Source organism: Phalaenopsis equestris, unplaced genomic scaffold (genome assembly GCF_001263595.1).
Source record: "Phalaenopsis equestris unplaced genomic scaffold, ASM126359v1 Scaffold000276, whole genome shotgun sequence".
NCBI lineage: Eukaryota > Viridiplantae > Streptophyta > Magnoliopsida > Asparagales > Orchidaceae > Phalaenopsis > Phalaenopsis equestris.
In genome coordinates this window covers 1,459,918-1,478,106 of record NW_018164718.1, presented here as the reverse complement: position 1 = coordinate 1,478,106, position 18,189 = coordinate 1,459,918, and the positions used below count along the sequence as shown (strand labels likewise).

The 18,189-nt window shown below is 35.5% G+C and overlaps 1 protein-coding gene across 2 annotated transcripts in view; it reads right to left on the bottom strand.

Annotated features, from left to right (window-relative positions):
* The window catches only part of LOC110024804 (probable inactive ATP-dependent zinc metalloprotease FTSHI 5, chloroplastic), a 120,220-nt gene that overhangs the window by 6,705 nt on the left and 95,326 nt on the right, over positions 1–18,189 (bottom strand). For both annotated transcript variants that reach the window (XR_002294041.1, XM_020724962.1), the window contains exons 16-18: positions 12,168–12,227; positions 11,908–12,015; positions 3,490–3,570 (exon numbers count right to left, since the gene is read on the bottom strand). Coding sequence is in view for 1 of the 2 variants with exons in the window: in XM_020724962.1 (XP_020580621.1) it covers positions 3,490–3,570; positions 11,908–12,015; positions 12,168–12,227 (249 nt within the window). In the remaining variant the exon portion in view is untranslated. The remainder of the gene's footprint in view (positions 1–3,489; positions 3,571–11,907; positions 12,016–12,167; positions 12,228–18,189) is intronic.

Below are 18,189 nucleotides of genomic sequence, written 5' to 3'. Positions count from 1 at the left end.
TAAATTTCTAAAATTTACCTATTTTTGTTTTTTACAACGAAAATTTTGATTTCAAAGCTATAAAAGTTACATTATAATGAAAAGTAAGATATACTCATAGCACTGTCTGTAATATCAAGGAACTATAAGTTAGCGATGTATGATGCCTTAGAATCAAAATTTCATTAATGCAATCTAGGATGAGCTGCACAATGTAACACAAAACACACAATCCATAGGTTATCAAGTCCAACTTGAGCAAAAATTAATCACTTTTGATGCAAAAACAATAAACACGTTCCGCTTCAAAAAAAGCATGTTAAGTTGGTGGTAAGCCTCCGCTGGGTTTCATTTTCAATGTCCGCAAGCTTCCGTTGAAGTTGGCTGATCTCTCATTCTATCATTTCCCTTGTAGGCTCAGGCATGTATCTCCTTGGTCGCATAGCTAGGGTTTGGAGTGGGAGGTGAAAGAGAGCATAAAAAATGATTTGAAGTAGCTGAATTTAAAAATCAACAAGAGGAAATTAGGGATATGTCAAAGTTTTGGCTATGATTTAAGAATACGAAGAAAATTTTGGTTGAGGGGTAAGGCAGACGCTAGGCAACCCTGGGATATGACTACGGTTAGGCTAGCTATGATACGAAAAGATATCAGAGTTAACCCAAACCACAAAAAAAAAACTAATATTATTACCGAAAACAAATAAGCGGTTACAATCAACACACTAGAAAGAGAAAATACAACAATACCACACTCTGAAATCTGAAATAGCAACAAACACGATACAAATAATAGAACTAGGGTGGGGTTTTAGGCTGGTGGTGGTGATCGGAGGGGGTTTGGCAGTGGGGAAACAATGACACAACAATGGTCGATGGCTGTACTGGGCGGCAGCACACAGGAAAGAGCGGAAACAGCAAAGAGGACAGCAAGCAAACGGAGCCACTTCGCTGTTTAGGTGGCAGCAGCAAGGTAGGCAGGCGGACTGAAATGAACGGCAGTTCAAAGAACAACAGTTTGCTGTTTTGGGGCTGGCATCAGCAGGGTAGAGGGGTTTTGGGGCAACTGTGAGGGTTGAAAGCTGGTAGGAGTGGCTGGGACAGCAGGGTAACTGTAATAACAAGTGGTAGGGACAACTGAGGGTGGTGGAACGGGTAAGAAGGACAGCAGCCCATCACAGTCAGTTAGGCGGCAGCAAACCGAAACACGGATGACAGCGACTGGAAGATAGGAACACTGAAGGAAACAACAGCAGGTAACTGTTCGGGAGTGGCTGCAACAATGGAGGGCGGCCAGAAGCGATGCGGGGAGTATACGGAAGGGAATTGGGAGAATAATGACCACCCTGGGAGAAAAACAGCCGGAGCACCACCAAATCCCTTGAATATAACCCTCGAAGGGAGAAGAAAGGACATCAACGGCTGTCCTAAACAAAATACACAAAAAACTAACTTCAAACTCTAATACAACACATATATAAGAAATGACTAAAAAGGAATGACGGATAATATGAAAGAAAGCATAAGGAAAACGGGACTGTTTCAGCCCATCTCTCGCGATTGCAAAATCTAGCAGTATTGCAGCAGCTACACTACCGTATCCGTGGTGAGCTCCCGTGTCAACCCTCTTTTACAGCATACGGAAACTGCAAAAGGCAAGTGAAGTTCAAGAAGATAATAATCATCAAAGGAAAGGGCTACATCTGGAATCGACTATAGTCCTATGAGAATTGAAAGCCACAGAGGACAACTCACAAAGAAGAAATATGGGTAATAGTTGGAGCAGGAAGGGTTCCCACATCAGTTAGGTTCTAATGGACAGTTAAACTAAAGATGACTTCACAGAATCTTTGGCTTCAATAAGGCAGTAATAATAACAAATTATTTTCCTGAACTGTAAATTAATGTTCTACTAAAAAGTAAGGTTTGCCAAATAATTAGTTACTACTTTGAACTATTTCAAACATCATTTAATCTTATAAAGAGCCCCATTATAAAAGTCTTCGAAGTGCTCGAACATAAAAATTCTTCATGAAATATCCAAGTCTTTCCTGCAAAAAACTTCTCATATTCTCTTTGAACCTTTTAGTGTTCCGATTTGCATATTCTTACACTTCCTAATAGGTTGGTTTTCTTGACAATGATTCCACTACTTCAAACTGAGCAAATATTATTTAGGGTGAGGCATTTCATCGCTTTGTATGGGAAGGATTTAGGGTTCAACTTTGCCCAACATAGAAAATGAGGGAGGCATTTCTGTAGGGCTGGCAAGCTGACAATTTAAAAGGTTTTTAAATGGCAAAATTCACAATAAATGATCATGGCAAGTTAATGGAAACACATGAAGGTGTTGAGATATAAAAAATTCAATTTGCATTACCTCCTTGCTTTATTTCTTGCTTGCTTGTAATAGATTGTGCTTTACATTGCTAAAAAACTGAAATTTTAACTTGCAATGCTGGGTGAATTACAAATCTTATAATATAAGTAATAAAGTTCAATTTATTTTGAACATCCCAGCTCATCCCAAAGACCCACCCCTTTAGTCCCGTCAAATGCATTTAGAGCAGAAGGGTGGCATCCTTCGACTTATTAAACATTAGAACTTAAATTTGATTTTTGGGGAAAAAATTATGAAGATGTACATACATACCACACAAATTCTATGTATTTACATATCTAACACCTAAACTTTAACTTTTACATACGTGCCACCTTATGCATAAAAAGGCATATTTCACTATTTAAAAATTAAAATGGTGGTGTTTTTATGATATATGAAAGATTTGGATGGTATAAATGTAATAAACAAAATTAAGTGTTAAATACGTAAATACAAAAGAATTGGATGGTATGTCTGTAAATGCCCCAACATTTTAAGTCATCAATGTAGGGTCCAACTTCAAAGTCACAATAAGAAAAAATAACATCACTCTTTGGCATCCATTTATGGATCTTAAATGTGAAGAGTAGAGAAGTCCATCATGCACAGGAGGATCCTAGCCAAAGTAGAACAATAAAAAAAAAATGAGGTAAATAGAAAAAAGAACCTTTTTCTGTGATCATGCCCTAGTCTGCGAAGAAACAACAGCCACAACTAGAGACAAAATAGCCTGGAGAGTTCATAGGGACTAATTTTTTAAGGATTTGTATTTAAAACCTCCATTTTAAGATATCATATACCAGAAAAAAAATTACTAGTTACTGGCTAGATCAGTTGTGTATGGTGAATCACACAGATAGGACTATCTTTCTAAATTACATGACGTATGTGATCAAATTTTGTGGTCCTAACGTTCCATGAAACTGAAAAATCAGGAAGCGTTACAGATTTATCTACAAGCACAATAAATACACACAAACTTCATATAGCCTAAAGCATACAGGTGAAAGTAGTTAAAATTTCATAGACACGCATGAAAGAAGCAAATATAATGAGAGGAATATAGTAATAATCCTAAGAAGTCAAGTGGTATTAGCAAAGGATTATTTCTGTTAGTGGAAAATCACCTCCTTATACGTGTGTTTTAAAATTGTGAATGGCTCTTTCTCACGAGCTCCATTATTTTCTTCAAATATACCGATCAAATCCTGGAAAGAAAAAAGTTCAAAATGTTAAATGGATACATAAAAAACCAAGAAACATCAAGGAGACACTTGAATGAATTTTAATTTTTTTATTAGCGCAATTATACATTCAACAGTTAGTAATAGACCGATTATTCTCAAAGTTAAATAGCAATCAAACTGAACTTTTATGATATTGTACAAATTTGAGAAAAAAAAAAACTTCTGTTTAGATTTTAACCATATGCTATAAGAATAATAGCATATACCGGTTCAAGATAAACAAACTGATACCCGAGTTAACCAAATCATAGCAAGACAATCAAATAAAATCAAACAAAAAATTCTCCAATTAATCCTTAAATTTGATTTTTTTGACTTAAAAGATTAATAGCATATGCCAAATGGATATATGAAAAACCAAGAAACAACAAAAACACATTTCCAAGTTGTCACGAAATTTTCTCTCGCAAGACCAGGGACATTTTTTCAATTTTTTTTAGATCGGCACCGTGCTCTATGCTGAGAGCCCCACAAAAAACCCAACTGTCACTCGAATTTCTTTTGCAAGAAAGAAGGTCCTCTCAATCATCTAGATCGACATCGCACTAAATGTCGAGATCCCCTGATATATCTACCAAGTATTAAAATCACCCTTTTGCTAAACAAGGAGGATAATCACCAGAGAAAACACTGAGCTCCAAGTCAAAAGTCTATCATCTAGATTGACATCACACTCATGGACAAGATTCCTAGATACATGTAAACTCAAGTCATTCCTTTTCACTTGATAAGGGGTAAATATTTTAAAGACTCTTATGCATTCAAGTTAACATCATGCCCAAAGCTAAGACTATTGAGTGTCGTGAATACTAAGTCCCTTCTTTATAAGACAGAGGGCCCATACTTTTTGGGTAAATATTAGATTGAAGGCCGAAATCTTCTAGCCATAAGGTTCAACATCATGCCTACTATTGAGAACTTCCTCCATTTGGGTTGATATCATAGTCATGATCGAGATCCACAAATAGCCCATCTGACATTGTGCTTTCTCATGAGATTCTTGAGAATGTTAAAGTCGTTAATGATAAATTTGTGTTCAGTTAGACAATAACAAAAAGAATAAGTATCAAATAAGATTTATAAGATGATACTAAATGTTGGAGGTTTGCCTTCAAAACTCGCTAATTTAAAAAGTCAAGCGAGAAAATCTGTTAACATCTATTTGCTTTAGCCCGTTAAGTTTGAGAATCATAAAGCCTCTTTTGCTCAAGTCTAGGGCTTGGATGGGAACCGAGCTCAACAAACAGAGATGTGATCGAGTTAGTGAATTTTCTTTCCACTCAACAAGCCAAGATTATAGTGAAGAGCCCCGTTTGTTAAGTTGATGATGACAAAACACAAGATTATTTAGTTGGGTTGACAGCGTGTCGGATGTAAAATCCTCAATTACCATATTGGTGCCAATGTCGTAATCAATTTGAGAAAAAATGAATATATCTTCAAGCAAATTATAAACAAGATAATTTCAAAAGTCTAAGATTCATCTATCAAATTTGTCACAATTCTATAAGTCAAATATAAGAATTTTGAGCTCATTAGCTCCAACATATCAAATTGGAGAACCACAAGTTTGTTTACAGCTCAAGTCAAGGATGTAAGCAAGTTCTAAAAATCAGATTCAACAAGTCCAAACATGGTCGAGTTATTGAAAGCTCTCTTCACTCAACGAGACATAAAAATAGCTTTAGAGAAGAAGCTCATGTTTGTCCATCTAATAGAAATAGCTATTGTATTGAAGTTTATCCAACCAGATTAGTTAGGTGATCCAAAGCTTGAGGTTCTCTAAACATATTGAATGAGTAAGGCAAAACAAAAATAGACGATCCACGTTTACGCTCTGTAGGTGGAGGGGTTATAATTTATATCAGTAGGATATGATTATGATTATTCCCCACTTCCCAGTAAGTAAAAAATAATCAAATGAAGGATATTACAAATCCCTGTTAAAAGAGGTGTCTTCAAATGCAAATCAAAAGTCAATTTTAGTTGCTCCTCACTCTCTCTTATAATTTGTTATTCAAAAAGAGCATAAAGCCTGTGAAGATTTTAGAAGATCTTTCTAGAATTTTTTTTGTAACACAATAATGCATTTTTAATTAATCATAAAATCCTCACATAACACAAGGGGTATTTTTTTTGGTTTATTTGGGTTGATATTGTGCTCGATTTCCAAATCTCCAAATGTTTTTCATCAGAAAAGGGGTCCCACTTTTTATGATTAACAACAAATTTATGGCTGAGACCCTAATGATAAGGGTTGACATTATGCTTAACACGAGATCTCATTTCTTTTGGATTGACATCGCTCTTCAATATCAAAATCTCAAAATATCTTCTTAAGAATTTTGGTATCAATCAAAATGTGATAAAATTTAAAAAACAATGATTTCTTCCTTTTGGTTAACCAAGATTTTGAAGGTTCAACTAAAAAATTTTTGAGATTTGCAAGCTTCAATGAGTTTTTTAGATATATACAAGTTTTTTCACAAGTCTATGGCTTAAGTGAGTCAAAAATGTCGAACTCAACAAGCCAAATATGGTTGAATTGCTGACAGCCCCCTTCACTCGACAAGCCATAAAAATGACAATAGTGAAAGAGCAAGCTCTTCTCACTTGATAGGCCATAAAATACAGTGGTAGTAAGAGAGTCTCCATCTTAGTTTAATGATAGAAGTTATCTAGTTCCCAAGCATATCCAATTTAATGAGTTTAAGTGATCTAAATAAAAGAGATTTTCTTACCGAATTGATAGATTAAAGCTAAATCAAATGTAAAATCTGCACTAAGAAAATAACCATGAAATTAAGCCAAAAAATTCCTAGGTTCTAAGACTCTGTGATTCAAGAAAGTAGTTCTCTAAATAGACAAGCTTTATTTGCAATAGTTTAAATGACCGAGCACAATACCGCAAGCAATATACCTACCCCGAAGGATAGGTACAATACTTATTTGTGAGACTCGATTAAATAAACTAAAGAATTTATGACATCCGTCTGGTCTACGAACATTTTATATATGCCGACAAATTCTCCTATCTAAGACAAATAATTAGATAGGGTTTATATTACCTGAGTTTTTAAAGCTCCCTATAGAGGCAAGCTCTATATAGTCAATTACATCTTAATAGATAGAAGTCACTTAAAAAAACTCTCGATTTAGATCAGAAAATATTGTCTCCAAGAATTTCAAAGGAATAGGACTTTTCAAGGATCAGACAAACATGTGTGAAATGGGAAGGACTCAAATTTGGAACATTTAATTTTTGGAATCCAAAGGAAGAAGAACTATGGGATGTCACGGATCCCGAGGGGAACCACAGTGACTTCCCAAGTTATTCTATGGTTTAGCTTCAATTTCGAGAAAGAAATTACTGAATTTTTCATCCTGCAAATTTTATTAGTTAAAGCTTACATTTGCGTGAGACGGTCGCACAAATAGCCTGGAAGATGTGATCATTTAGGCCGTGACGAACGATAATCTCATAATCTTAAAACGAGTTAGGGCTTATATTTCACAACATGATTGTGCAAAAACCTAAAGATGAGTTGAGAATTTATGTCGCACTAGGCAGTTTATTTGGGTTGACATTGTGCTCAATTTCCAAATCTCCAAATATTTTTCATCAGAAAAGGGGTCCCTCTTTTATGAAAAGGGGTCCCTCTTTTTATGATTAACAACAAATTTATGGCTGGGACCCTAATGATAAGGGTTGACATTATGCTTAACACGAGATCTCATTTCTTTTGGATTGACATCGCTCTTCAATATCAAAATCTCAAAATATCTTCTTAAGAATTTTGGTATCAATCAAAATGTGATAAAATTTAAAAAACAATGATTTCTTCCTTTTGGTTAACCAAGATTTTGAAGGTTCAACTAAAAAAATTTTGAGATTTGCAAGCTTCAACGAGTTTTTTAGAAATATACAAGTTTTTTCACAAGTTTATGGCTTAAGTGAGTCAAAAAGGTCGAACTCAACAAGCCAAATATGGTTGAATTGCTGACAGCCCCCTTCACTCGACAAGCCATAAAAATGACAATAGTGAAAGAGCAAGCTCTTCTCACTTGATAGGCCATAAAATACAGTGGTAGTAAGAGAGTCTCCATCTTAGTTTAATGATAGAAGTTATCTAGTTCCCAAGCATATCCAATTTAATGAGTTTAAGTGATCTAAATAAAAGAGATTTTCTTACCGAATTGATAGATTAAAGCTAAATCAAATGTAAAATCTGCACTAAGAAAATAACCATGAAATTAAGCCAAAAAATTCCTAGGTTCTAAGACTCTGTGATTCAAGAAAGTAGTTCTCTAAATAGACAAGCTTTATTTGCAATAGTTTAAATGACCGAGCACAATACCGCAAGCAATATACCTACCCCGAAGGATAGGTACAATACTTATTTGTGAGACTCGATTAAATAAACTAAAGAATTTATGACATCCGTCTGGTCTACGAACATTTTATATATGCCGACAAATTCCCCTATCTAAGACAAATAATTAGATAGGGTTTATATTACCTGAGTTTTTAAAGCTCCCTATAGAGGCAAGCTCTATATAGTCAATTACGTCTTAATAGATAGAAGTCACTTAAGAAAACTCTCGATTTAGATCAGAAAATATTCTCCAAGAATTTCAAAGGAATAGGACTTTTCAAGGATCAGACAAACATGTGTGAAATGGGAAGGACTCAAATTTGGAACATTTAATTTTTGGAATCCAAAGGAAGAAGAACTATGGGATGTCACGGATCCCGAGGGGAACCACAGTGACTTCCCAAGTTATTCTATGGTTTAGCTTCAATTTCGAGAAAGAAATTACTGAATTTTTCATCCTGCAAATTTTATTAGTTAAAGCTTACATTTGCGTGAGACGGTCGCACAAATAGTCTGGAAGATGTGATCATTTAGGCCGTGACGAACGATAATCTCATAATCTTAAAACGAGTTAGGACTTATATTACACAACATGATTGTGCAAAAACCTAAAGATCAGTTGAGAATTTATGTCGTATTAGGCAGACAACCTCAAAATCATATGGCTTGTTGTTTAATTCTAAGGGATGTTGTTATAGATACTCAAGCTGTTGCAGATTGTTGTTGTAGAATGCTAACCACAAAATCAACTCCAAGCTATTTGACGAAGTAGCAGTCCTAAAGTCTAAAGGTTTAAAGGTTTAAATAACAGGTTTAAGTTCAATCATGGGGGTTAAAGTTGATTAGAGCAACACCGGTTAAGATCCCACGATTCCCTCTTTTCGGTATCACTATTTTCTTTTGAATTTACTTAGTTTAAACAAGTTTTGAAACTCATTTAAACCGGGGAGATCTCGTTAGCAACCGTGGGTTACCTCCTACGAGGGATTCCCGTAAATTCAACAGGACGTATTATGTTTTGTTGTATTTCAAAGGATTTATGGTTACCTTTGAAACAATTTAATTTAGTTTTGAAAATTGTTGATTAATTTTGAAAAAAATGTTGTTTTGTTTTGCAGGTAAAGTTACATCCACAACCAAGCATATATCATATTTTGAAATGAAAGTAAATTGCAGAAAGTAAAATGACAGAAATTAAATAACACCGTAAAAGCATATATGTTATTTTGTTGCTGCTCCCGCTGAAAAATTAGCTTTTACAACATGTATATAATTTTGCAGAAACTGCTCCCGCTGAAAAATTAGCTTTTACAACATATATATAATTTTGCAGAAAATTTGAATAAATTGCAAGAGTAGATAAAGGTGTAGTTGCCAAGTTCTAGGTGAGTACTTAAAGATTTTAATAAATGATTTTCCGAACAAAGTATAATAAGTTCAATTATTCTTCAAAATATTCAAAAGGTTATGAAAGTGTCTAGGAAACAATCCCTAGCAACTTTTAAATCCTTTTTTGAAGTATTTCGAGTTTATTTGAACCTATTATATTGTTCAATTAAACATTCCAAGCTTGATGAGTTAATACACCTTATGCTTATTGAACCAAATATTTCAATTATCCAAAGAGTAGGGCACTCAATATTTTACTTAAAAGTTATGTAGGAGGATACCCTTAGGGCAAGTCTAAGTCATTAAAAATTATGTGCCCAACATTAAAGTTGGGTCTGCAGTGTTTAAAAGTGTTAATTATTAATCATGTTATCCTTTCTAAACCTCATTAATCAATCTTGGATTAAGCCTAGTTCACTATCAAACCCTTAACAATTTCAATGGGTAAATTTGCAATTAAAATTTTAATTTAAGTGATACATATCCTTATTAAAAGATCATATCATATCCAATTGTAGGCTCAAGGCTCAAAATAAGTTAAAATTGTAGGCTCAAAATAAGTTAATTTTCATCCTCCTAACCTAAGCCCATCACTTTAGAATCACTTTCATCCTCCTAACCTAAGCCCATCACTTTAAAATCATTTAATTTTAACTAACTTCCAAATCCTGATAATTTGGGAAATTACCATTTTTACTCTTATCATGAAAATGTGGCTAATTGGTTTCTACCTTTTAACCTCTACGAGCACTTTATCTCACAGCCTCTTCCAGCATTGTATCTCAAAGCATTTTGGCCTAATTTCTTCCCAACTAGAATCATTCCTACATAAGGGATTCATGTATTCCTCTCTCTCCTCTTCGAATCTCGCAAAAAGGCATGTCGATGACCTCATCATAGATCTTTTACTCATTGTCATCATGTTGTTTTATCACTCGAGGAGTTGTCGATGTAACTCTTCCATAAACTCCTGATCAAGTTCAGGCAATCGCCTCCGTAGCGGCATGATTAGGGTTTAGAGTGGGAAGGTGGAAGGATATGTGTAGGGGTGATTAAGAATGGGAAAAAAATAGAGTGGAAGTAGGATTGGGTAGTGGTGGAAGCTAGTAAACTAGGATATGTTATACTAAATGATATCGGAGTGAACCCAAAAAATAAAAGATAATAAATATTATTGATGAAATTCAAATAGGGCATTTACAACCACAAAACTGAAAGGGAAAATTACAACATGACAAAAGGAAATTTATAATTGTGACAAATGATAACTCCAACACAACCTAAGGTGGATCGCAGGTGATGGTAGTGGTTGTTGGGTGTCTGGAATGGTGGTCATAAAATGGGAGCGCAAACAGCTGGTCCTTACTGTCCTAGGTGGCCACCACAAAGTGGAATTCAAGTTCCCGGAGTCTGGAAGTGCTGATTTGACAGATAGGCGGTGCAGGAGGGCTGAGACATTGGAATAGCATCTGGTGGAAAGGGGAGAGGATTTCTGGTGGCTAAAACAACGATGGCAGCAAGTGGGAGCTCTGAAATCTCAGGGGCAGTAAAGTGGGAGGTTGGAACAATGATGGCAATAAGGGCATAGAAAACAGGGAGGCGTTGAGCTACAGGAGACAGCAAAGGCGTAGTCCCACCCGAGGGGTTACGAGGAGAATGGTAGCTGCAGCAGTTACGACAACAACAGTGGCGACGGAGAGGTTGCAGAGGATGGGAAGGTCAAGGTAGTCACCACCACGGAGTGAGATACAACCAATGCATCGCTCGTCCCCGGATTCAACCCTAGAAGAGAACACAAGGGACGTCAACGGCTGTCCTTATAAAAAAATCACGAAAAATAAAAGAATCACATAAATAAGCCTTTGATAACTAGGATTGGATTCCACTATGAGAAGGAGGTGTCAAATCAACATGGAAGAGTCAAACGGACCTCCTAGGTCAGGACCAAACCAAGCCAGCCGAAGGAATCGTAGGACATGACTCCCACGTCAAGCCGCATCGTCGGCGGGGCGCCTACGTCAGGTTAGTTGATCTTGCTAAAAAACATAAAAACTACTCAAAAAAATAATAATAATAAAAGTTCATAAACTATTCGGTTGGGCATCAAAATTCCAAGAAAAATGAACAACCTTGTGATAAATAAAAATAATGAAGTGCTTTTTAAATGTTGAATCAATTAATAATATCATAAACACAAAGTTATGCAAGACAAAATAATTCACAATTTTAAGACGTAATGATATACCGAAAAAATTGTACAGAACAATCTAGTCTATACTACAACATAAATAATGAATGTTAATAACCATCCACCAAATAATCTTCAAATTGGTAAAATACAGTCCTTATCTAGTTTCAATCATGCAAGATGCGGTTCATTGGGGCCTCTAAACCAATACACAAAAAGAATTTGAGAAGGAAAGTGCAACATTTTCACTCGATCAGACGAGGATCCATTATGAAACTGTCACATAAGAAGTTAAGATACATGTGAAGATGTGTTTAAAGAAAGAATTGTGAATAAGCCACAAACCTCTCCCGTTAAATTCTCAACTTCAAGCAGCTGTTCCACAATAATTTTAAGTACTTGACAGTTTTTCTGAAGCATTTCCCTTGCTTTTTCATAGCCTAGGTTGTACATCTGAACAAGAAAGGTTTAAATTGAATGGTTTGTTTGAATGAAATAAGCTAAAAAAAGAATTCTTTAAGGATGCTGCAAAGACAAGTTGCAGCCTGAATACTTGCTGTTTCTTTCTGGAAGGAAAAAAACATCAACATAACCAACAACTTTACCTGTTCAACTTTAGCTGCCATCTCCAACTCATGTTTGTTTCCCATGCTTAGTGTTCCAACCTGATTCAAAGCACATAACATATTTAGAAGCAAAACTAAACAATGCAATAGAATCCATCTATTTAGTAAAATTATATTTGAGTAATCTAATATTTACTATTAAGTGAAATTTACACCATATATTGTATCTCAATTCATTCATGAAGACAAGACGCAAAACCTTATTCATTTGCATCACTAAAGAAATCTAGCTGAAAAAAAAGAATCACAGAAACAGTTCGTCAACAATTTCATGCAAATATCCAATTACTATTGATGTTTTCATTCAAACCTTTAAACTACGCCACTTATGAAAAACGACATGCTAAATTCACTGCCAGAATTAACTGGATAAATATAAACACTAATATTTTAATGTAAATTTTTTATATGGTATACGATAATTTAAGTAATCAAAATTCAGTCAAGGCATAATAGAATTTTTTAGCCAAAAACATGGGATTTGATATAATTTCAAAGGTGATGGCATGATTTTTTATAACAATTTAATACTTTTCATAGACTGACCACTTGACCAAGCTTGATGTGACGAACACAATTTGAACCAAAAGCACAATGCACTTTGTAAATTCAAATGTCATAACACCTACGACCCTTGCTTTTGTCTACTAGAAACCTCTATCATGATTGTTCTTCATGACAAAGTGCAAGTACAATTTACTCGACCACAGGAAAATCTCTATGTATAATCTGGAGCTCCTCTTGGACTAAAACATGGTTACGATATTCTTCATTAAATAGATATGATTAAGAAACTTTTTGCACCATCAGCTAATGGGTGGTGTCACTAGATGTTTCTTTTGGAAGAAATTTTTTTCACTTGAGATAATGGAACCAATTTAAAAGAAAGTCTCACATGGTTCATGCCACAGAAGGTGGGGTTAAGACAAATCAATTGAGAAAATTATTTTTTTTCATTTAAAAAAAAAATTAATCACTCGCCCCAAATTTACAAAATTATGAACAAGAAGTTTAGGAAGCTTTAGGAACAAGGTATCCATAGACCCAAATCAAGTTCACTTCTTCGGTCCCGTCTCTGGCTCATATTAACGGTGATGTGCTTGAGTAAACAATCTCAGTTGCCCTGGTGGAGGGGAATTCGATCGAAGGAAGTAAGTATGTCTAGAATTCTAGGTTACATCTTAGATTACGTACATAATCATGAAAAGTGTTTTATTGTGCTATCAAAACTACTCTCACAAAGATGAATAAATTTCTCTTCAAGCATCAAATAAACATGCATGAAAGGGAAGACGGAAGAACTGATTTTACGATGAAAGGCTAAAATATGAAGATATAGTTATGAATTTCGAGCTAACTAATGAACCTAATACATACTAGAATGATGATGATACGGGGTGTAGGATTACCGTGGTTCCGCGGGTCCACATGTCGTAGATCTCGTGATTACAAGATTAATGACACAATGAAATCCTTATGTTATTTTTTTGCTATTTTAAACAAGTTTTTACCTTTACTTCTTTCCTACTTAGTTCTTTCCAATTTTCCTATTTCCCAATTAGGTTATTTCCGATTCGTAGACTTTTCTTTATTTTATGCTCTTCGAAAGGGTCGTATCATTTACTTTTGCAAATGGTGTGTCACTACCTTGCTTTGGAATAGGTGGTGGAATCTACTCACGTCCAAAAACATAGCCAATTTGAAATTTTCAATGTTGTTTTCAAACAAAACAACTGCTGATCGAGGTTGATTCCCTTCTAAAAGCCACCAAAATTGTATATTATCATTCTCTTGATATTCCACAATCACTACCCACCCTCACAAAACCCACTTTCTAAGAACCATACAAGATCCCTAGAGCGGTTACAGCGGGTATTAGAACCCAAGAAGCTCTAGATTTTTTAGAGCATTCCACAATCACTACCCACCCTCACAAAACCCATTTTCTAAGAACCATATAAGATCCCTAGAGCGGTTACAGCTGGTATTAGAACCCAAGAAGCTCTAGATTTTTTAGAGTGTCGTTTTGTGTTAATCCAAAATTCCAAAAAGAAAATTCCACCGTACCAAGATACCGCAATTCCGAGTCCTAAATAAAAAATTTCCATAATCCAACCTTCTTAATTCCACCAAAATCTTACGCCGACACTACCACCAAAATCTAAGCCCCATACCAACTATGATTTACAATCCTACACACGTTAAAACCTAATCAAGAGGAAAGGACGACAACCACCAAGAAGAACCCTCGGCAAGGTATCTAGAAACTTACTATGGCGAATATGTAGCAAAAAATTCTCCAACTGCAATAGAACTTTGCCTCCTTCGAGAAGAGACAATCTGATGAGATCATCCATAGCCACAACCGTGGTTCACCAGATTAATAGGAAGTACATCTCTTTCACCAAAAAGCTTCAAGTGAAGAACAACCGATGTCACATAGATTTGATGGAAGAATCTGAAACATATTCGAAAGCGAGAAGGGAAGAGTAAGGTCATTGCATGATCTAACATGAAAATGGAGATATAGCGCAAATATATAACCGCACATTACTGATAACATATGCTTATAAAACTCCACACCTGTGCCAGAAAGATTCTTCCGTGAGAGAGTACACGGTTGAATTTGATCAACTTATGATGAAATGTGAGTTGGTGGAAAGGAGGCTATAGTAGTGAGATAGCTTAGAGGATTAAGATCGTCCATTAATAATGTGGTATACAGTTGCAACCCAATTGGACAATACAAGATGTGCAGATCGTAGCCTTAAAGGTGGAGAGACAACAGAGCAATATCAAGTTCAAAACACCCTTCAAATGGAGTTCAACTATCGAATCAAGCAGCAAAAATACATCTAGAAGATCAACCCAACATATCCTGCCTGAGGAAAAATTAGTTCAGAGTGAAGAAAAAGTTGGGACAACCAATACTGTAAGTTTTTCTCAGTCAAAACATGCTTCAAGTGCTACAGTTACGGGCATACTGCATCAGATTGCCCAAATAGCAGAATGATTGCTTTTACTGAATAGGGAGAGTTGAAAACATGGACAGTGAAGAATGAAGATGTCCATCGATAATGTGATAAACACTTGCAACCCAATTGGACAATACAGGATGTGCAGATCGTAGCCTTAAAGGAGGAGAGACAACAGAGCAGTATCAAGTTCAAAACACCCTTCAAATAGAGTTCAACTATAGAATCAAGCGGCAAGAGTACATCTAGAAGATCAACCCAGCATATCCTTCCTAAGGAAAAATCAGTTCAGAGTGAAGAAAAAGTGGGGAAAACAAATACTGCAAATTTTTCTCAGTCAGGACATGCTTCAAGTGCCACAGTTTTGGGCATACTGCATCAGATGACCCAAATAGAAGAATGTTTGCTTTTACTGAATAGGGAGAGTTGAAAACATGAACAGTGGCACAGGAAAGAATGAAGATCTCGGAGATGAGTATTAGATTCCAGAAGACAAGGAAGCTTATGATTCAAGATGAGCCCATCAGAGAGACTCCAATCAGTCAAACATTAATTGTTCTAAAAGATAGTAAGTCGAAGGAGCAAAATCCAAAAAAGGAGTAGCCCTTCTTGAAAAAGTTTTCAGATATTCTAGTTGACAGTTTACCTCCTGAGTGGATAATCTTGAGTGTGGTTCAGCCTACTATAGTTACATTTCAGAGTATGTTCCACCAGACATTCTTGTTTATCGGGTGCCTGTAACCAAGTACAAAAAGTGGGACAAAAATCTAACATATTAAGGGGCTCAAGTCTTGGTTCATAAGAATATCACTCATGAATAATTTCAACTCTGATTGTGCCAAAAAAAGATAGTTACTTATTCTATCAAGACAGACCTTGGAATGATAAATGTTTTAAAGTTGCAACGAGTGAGTATGAGCATAGATTTAGCAGTAAAGTTGTCACAGCTACAACAAGACAATTACTTTATCAGATTGCAGTAGATAGATTCCAAAAGCTTTATGGAAAAAAGACAAAGCTCGTCCTACCCATGTAGAATGATGTGGGATGCAGAATGTAGCTGTCAGTCAACTTTTTGAAAATTGAAAAATAATTTTGAAATTTAATTTAAACATAAGAGGTATATAATTAGGGTTTTGAAAGTAGTGTATTTTGATTTTTCAAAAATGAGACCAAATGGATCTCATTAGTCTAATAGTTTGCATAATCGTGTCCGATACCGCAAATACTAGACCTTCCCGAAAGATAAGTGTAGACCTCGACGATAGAATCAATCATGCAAATTAAGAGATTTGTGACATCTATTTGGTTTGCGAACCTTTTATGTGTGCCGAAAAGTTCCCATACTTAATACAAAGATTAAATAAAGTGTATTTTACCTGAGTTCCAAGTTCCCTATAGAGACAAGCCTCTACATTAATTACATCCAAAATGACTGGAGTCACTTGAGAAAACTCACGATAATGATCATAGATGCTAGTCTTCAAGAATTCGAGGTTTGAGTTTTCACGGTAGGACGTGGAAAGACAAGTGGGAGTGGTTCAAATGTGAACAATTATTTTCAAGAGTCCAAAGGGAGAAAAATGTAGGGGATGTCACAGATCCTAAAGAGACACCTCAGTGACTTTCCAAATAATCTTAATGTGTGGCTGAGTCTTGGAGACAATGTTATTTAGGTGTTTAATCCTACCAATTTTATTATTTGGGCTTATATTTGCATAATGTTGATTATGCAAATAACCCGCAGAGATAAGAGGGTTTACGTCGTGTCACACGACAACTTCGGAATCTAAGGCGAGTTAGGACTTACGCTGCACAACACAGTTGTACAGTTGTACAGGAGCGTACAGGAGCCTAAAGAGGGTGTAAGGATTTATGTTGCGCTGAGCAAGCTACCTCGAAGTCCTAAGAATTGTTATTTTGCTAGGAAGAGATAATGCTAAAGAAGATGCTCTTGCCTAAAGAGACACCTCAGTGACTTTCCAAACAATCTTAATGTGTGGCTGAGTTTTGGAGACAATGTTATTTAGGTGTTTAATGCTACCAATTTTATTATATTTGCATAATGTTGATTATGCAAATAACCCGCAGAGATAAGAGGGTTTACGTCGTGTCACACGACAACTTCGGAATCTAAGGCGAGTTAGGACTTACGCTGCACAACACAGTTGTACAGGAGCATAAAGAGGGTGTAAGGATTTATGTTGTGCTGGGCAAGCTGCCTCGAAGTCCTATGAATTGTTATTATGCTAGGAAGAGATAATGCTAAAGAAGATGCTCTTGTCGCTCAATCCAAGCTCCTCGTCATGCTACCCACAAAGTTGGCTCTAAGCTCCTGTTGTAGCGATGACTTCAGGTTTAAGTGTTTGAAATTGGTGGATTATGTTTCACAATTTTGGTGTTAGTTTGGTTTTGTTTCATTTTTTTTGTTTCAGTTTTAGTTCTGATTTTGCATGCAGAATAAACAAATTACAGATAAACAAATTGTACTTGAAAAGTAAAATGCAGTAAAGTAAAATATTATAGAAACTGTAAAAACTGTACCTGGGTATCTGCTACTGTTGTGTGATTAATATTGTGAACATAGTATGATTTGCAACAATTTAAATAAACTTGCAAGAAAAATAAGCAAAACGAGAAAACTCAGCACGAAAGTAAAAAAAACGAGTCGTAGCAAAATACAAACAGCCAAAGCAAAATCCGCGCTCACATATGGAAGACCAAAACAAGGTATAAGACATCAATAAAGATGGGGGCTCAGAGCTGTACTATATGCTTCCCAACCTTGGGCAAGAGTTACCAACCTAATAATCTACAGAATGCAGTCCTTAACTTCAATCCAAGTGATTCATAGAAAAACTCTTTCATTTTCATGCAAAAGCTGTTGTTTAAGTCCTTTTTTATGCAGAGTTCTTTTTAACATGCAAAAGAGATTTTGTTTTATTTTTGTAAATATTTTATAAAGTCGTGTTGTCCACAAACTAGTCACTCTAATCGTGTTAGAACTACTGACAACCTAAGAGCGT